Source organism: Saccopteryx bilineata, chromosome X (assembly GCF_036850765.1).
Source record: "Saccopteryx bilineata isolate mSacBil1 chromosome X, mSacBil1_pri_phased_curated, whole genome shotgun sequence".
In the NCBI taxonomy this organism is placed as follows: Eukaryota; Metazoa; Chordata; class Mammalia; order Chiroptera; family Emballonuridae; genus Saccopteryx; species Saccopteryx bilineata.
Window position 1 is genome coordinate 109,224,976 of NC_089502.1, and position 4,727 is coordinate 109,229,702.

The following is a 4,727-nucleotide window of genomic DNA, read 5'->3' on the forward strand; positions in this document are numbered from 1 at the left end:
AGGGGCAAGGACTTCTCAGAGCAGAGCCAGGCAGGGCCACAGCCACCAGCCTCCTTCCTCTAGTGTCTCAAGCACTGCAGGCACTCTCGAATCCTGAACCCCGGGGCAGGACTGAGGCAGTCTGTGGTCCCTGCCCTAGAAGCCAGGGCTTGCCAGGGCTGGAGGGGACCAGGAAACTGCTTGGCTAATCCTGGCCACACTTTTTTTGGGGGGGGGCAGAGAGAGTCAGAGAGAGGGACAGATAGACAGGAAGGGAGAGAGATGAGAAACATCAATTCTTTGTTGCAGCACCTTAGTTGCTCATTGATTGCTTTCTCATATGTGCCTTGATGTGGGGGGGCACGCCTTGGCGGGGGGGGGCACTACAGCAGACCGAGTGACCCCTTGCTCGAGCCAGCGACCTTGGTGAGCCTTGCTAAACCTGATGAGCCCGCGCTCAAGCTGGCAAACTCCGGGTCTCAAACCTGGGTCCTCCGCATCCCAGTCTGGTGCTCTATCCACTGTGCCACTGCCTGGTCAGGCTCCTGGCCACACTTTTTGAGAAACACTGAAAAAAATTGTAGGCAGAAAGAGAAAGTTCCAGGCCTCTGGCTTTAATTGGGAAGGTTCAATGCAGGGCTATCGGGTTTAGCAAATAAAAAGACATACCTAGTTCAATCTGAATTTCAGATAACAATGAACAGTGTTTCAACAGAAGCACATGTCATGTGAAATCTTGGACATACAGGTACTAAAATGTTATTCGTCATCCTGCATTTCATCTGACAACCTTGGACAGGAGCCCCTGCAGGAGAGAGTGGGGTTGGGCTTCTGGAGGTCTCTGCCCTCCTCGAGGTGTCTCTAACACAGGAGCCCTTCGGTGCAGTTCACTCTCCTGGGTGTCCCCAGGCCCTGGAGTGGTGAAGGCCCCTGTTGTTCCCCATGAAGCCGTCCTGAATCACCCTCCTCTGAATGTACCACCTGTTTCCTGTGGGGACCCCGCCTGACACAGGAGCGGAATGAAAACCACAAGGTTCTCAGGGTAATTTATTAAGTAGGTATTGGTAGAAATAAAATAAAATAAGCTGCCTGACCTGTGGTGGCAGAGTAGATAAGGTGTCGACCTGGGAATGCTGAGGTCACCGGTTTGAAGCCCAGGGCTTGCCTGTCAAGACACATAAGAGAAGCAACTACTACAAATTGATGCTTCCCGCTCCTCTCCCCCTGCCTTTCTCTCTCTCCTTCCTCTCTCTAAAGTCAATAAATAAAATCTTTTAAAAATAATAAAATTAAAAGTAATAATAATAATAATAATAAAATAAGCTATTGGTGCTTGCAGCTCAAAGGTGTGGAATGAGCAAGACTGCAAAGCCCCAGCAATTTTCAGTGGATCCACTCAGTCAATCAAGTAAACAGCTACTAAGAGAAATAGCGAAAGGGGGAAAGATCACCTAGACACTAGGTGAAGAGCCTGTCCCCTTCATTCCTCCACCTTCGCACCCCCATCTCTAACTGAGCCACCCAAGGAAGAACCTCTCTCTCTCTCCCTCTGGCCTCTTTGAGATAAGGGAGGCCTCTTTGGAGACGCCCATAGTTTTTTTCTCTTCTAGGGCATATAGAGCCTTATAATGGAATAAAGCTGTTTCCCCAAGCAAATGCTGCCCTGGCTTTTCACCTTCTGGCTTGCCCTATTTCAGGCCCCTAAGTCCTGGGCCTGGCTCCACCATTTGTCCAGGCCTTGGGGGTGGGGTAGAGGCTGGTTAGCCAGCACCTGAGCAGAAGCAATCCTTATGGGGCTTGTACCTGCTGGGCTCTTCAGGTGACTCACCACCCATTCTAGGTATGCCCAGCCAAGACAGAACATCCGACCCAGGCACCCAGTTTCAAATGCATCTCAGTAGTCATGGCAACGGACCATATGCCAACCCGAGAGGCTTTTGGAGAGAGACGTCAGAGGGCACTGAGCTAATGCACATGGGCATCCAGACCTGAAATGCTATTTGGCAGGGACAGAGTATCCTCTCTGTCCTCACCTTTGTCTTTGAAGACCAGAGGCTTTCCAGGTCACAGAGGATGAAACAGGCATCTGAAGAACACGTTAACAGCAAGGAGAGAGAAGGATCTCCAGGGGTCTGCGTGGGGCAACCCAAAGGCAGATCCACAGCCTCTCTCCGACTCCAGTGTCACCCCAGGCTTGCTGGTTCAAACACTACCATTTGTAAGAGAGGTATGCTGAGGGGTTTAAAGATGCCAACTCCAGAGACCCACTCCGAGATGCCATAAGGTCATGATTCCTAAGGACCCGGGATGACTGGGATGTGGGGATTGCTCAGACTATGTTCTGGGTCTCTCTCTCCAAGCGTGACTGGCATATGACATTTCGGTAACCCTAGCCTCTAAGGCGGCGATTTTCAACTGGTGTGCCACAAGAATTTTTTTTTAATTTCCTTTTTAAATTTTTTTTTTTCAGAGACAGAGAAAGAGTCAGAGAGAGGGATAGACAGGGACAGACAGACAGGAACAAAGAGATGAGAAGCATCAATCATTAGTTTTTTGTTGTGCATTGCGACACCTTAGTTGTTCATTGATTGCTTTCTCATATGTGCCTTGACCACGGGCCTTCAGCAGACGAGTAACCCCTTGCTTGAGCCAGCAACCTTGAGTCCAAGCTGGTGAGCTTTTGCTCAAACCAGATGAGCCCGTGCTCAAGCTGGCGACATCGGGGTCTCGAACCTGGGTCCTCAGCATCCCAGTCCGACGCTCTATCCACTGTGCCACCGCCTGGTCTGGCAAATAACACAAGAATTTTTAAAACATGCAATTCCTGACTATTTAGTTGGGGGCACTGACCTCTTTTCCCTGAATTGTCAAATACAAAAATGACAACAGCCAACACAACAATAGTTGTCTGGTATGAATCAAAACTATGCCTATTTTTTTTGTCAGATCGCTAAAAACATCTATTTTTTGGTGTGCCAGAATTTTAGTCATTACTTTATGTATGCCATGAGATGAAAGAGGTTGAAAATCACCACTCTAAGGACATCTCAGGCATACCCTGGCTCTGAGGCTGACCCACCAAGCAACATTCTGTTAAGAATTTAACTTTTAATATCTGTGTATACTTCTTCATCTAGACGCACCCTGCCTTGTTCCACAAAGGCTAGGAAGTGACATCGCTTCCACATGACCTGCTGTTAGCTTGGCAGTTAAGATGGCATGGTGAGTTAATGCTCTGGCCTTCTGATTTCCCTATCAGTCTGCTGGGCATGGATATTTCATGTGACTCACTCACCCTGAACCCTCCTCTCTGGAACACTCGCTGACAACCCCACTGCCTGGCCTGGTGTGCTGGCCAGAAGCTACCCTTACCCCACTGTCACCAGCCCACATTTGTAACCCACATCCTGAAGTTACTGCAAACAACCATTCTCTCTCCAACTGGGAGCGTCATGGATTTCTTGGGGTGATTTTCCCCCCAACATTTTATTTTGAAAATTTCAAACTACAGAAAAGTTACAAGAATAGTACAATAAAGTATAACATTTCACCCTTAAATATTGAAGCCCATGATTTCGAAGGAAAGGACAGTCATCCATGTAATAATCATATCACATTCAGGAAATTTAACAATGAAGATAAAATGTCATCTGATTGTCTATTTTGACATTGGGGGTCAGTGGCTGTAAGTAGCCTCTTTCCACACTTTAATGCACTTCCCCTCAGGAGGGAGTTTCTGGCAGGTGTTTAACTTTGTCAGAAATAAGAATGCAAAGTGGAACTGAAGCACATCACAGACTTTGGATCAGAAGTGGCCCGTGAGCTGTAGAGATATATGCGAACGTGCCAGCTGATGGTCACACAGCTGGAGGACCACAAAGGCCAGGCAGGAGAGCACCTCCAGAATCAAGTATATTCCTGAACAGTCACTGCCATAGCACCTGCGGACATGCAGGGCCTGGCCACAGTGGCAGCAATGCACACACCCAGCGCAACCTCAAACCCACGCAGATGCAGCAGAGCAAGGCCATAACTAAACAGCGAGAGGCACTCGATGGTGAGGAGCAAGCGGAGCTCCCAGTAGGTCTAGGTAGAGGCACCAGGACACTGACCGTGCAAAGATGGGCAGAGTGGGCCGCTGATCGAACACAGCAGCAACCCAGCATCACAGTCTGCAGCCACTGCACTGGACTGTAGGCCAGGGCCATGGCAGCGAAGACATCCTTCAGGTAACAGCCCGCTGTACCTCATTAGGGCGCCTGGGGCACTGACATCTCTCTATAGCCAGTATACTGCCGGGAGCACAGAGGTCTAGTTAATGATTGAGTTAAAGGGCGGGGCAAGGAAAGTGGGGAGGTTGGTTCCCGGGGCTTCCGCATGGTGCTCATAACCCACGCGGACCAAGATGTCTTCAAAAACACCTGTGTAGACAGTGGCCATGCAGAGGCAGCTAGTCACAGCCACATGGCAGAGGGCCTGACCTGACTTGGGCTTCATCTGGAGCCCCAGTTGTGACTTGGGGCAAAGAGCTTAAAAGCATGGCAGCCTTCACTGTTATTTCAGAATTCAGATAAACAGCTTTTGCAAAACACTCAGCCTCCCAGCTGAGCCAGCAGGAAGAAGTCCTGTGATTTCCCACGCAGATGCTGTGACCTTGCCCTGGAGAGGCGGTGGCAGGCCAGAGGAAGGCAGGGGTCCTGCTGATTGGCTGGCATGAGTGGAGGACCGTTCTGCCTTTTCCTTTGTGG

General features: G+C 49.7%; 1 protein-coding gene across 1 annotated transcript; it reads right to left on the reverse strand.

Annotated features, from left to right (window-relative positions):
* Positions 1–3,655: 3,655 nt before the first annotated feature.
* TMEM187 (transmembrane protein 187) lies at positions 3,656–4,476 on the reverse strand. Its single transcript, XM_066250518.1, is given in 6 exon segments — positions 3,656–3,945; positions 3,948–4,060; positions 4,062–4,136; positions 4,138–4,213; positions 4,216–4,245; positions 4,248–4,476. Coding segments are annotated over 6 exon segments (813 nt in total).
* Between the last annotated feature and the right edge of the window lie 251 nt (positions 4,477–4,727).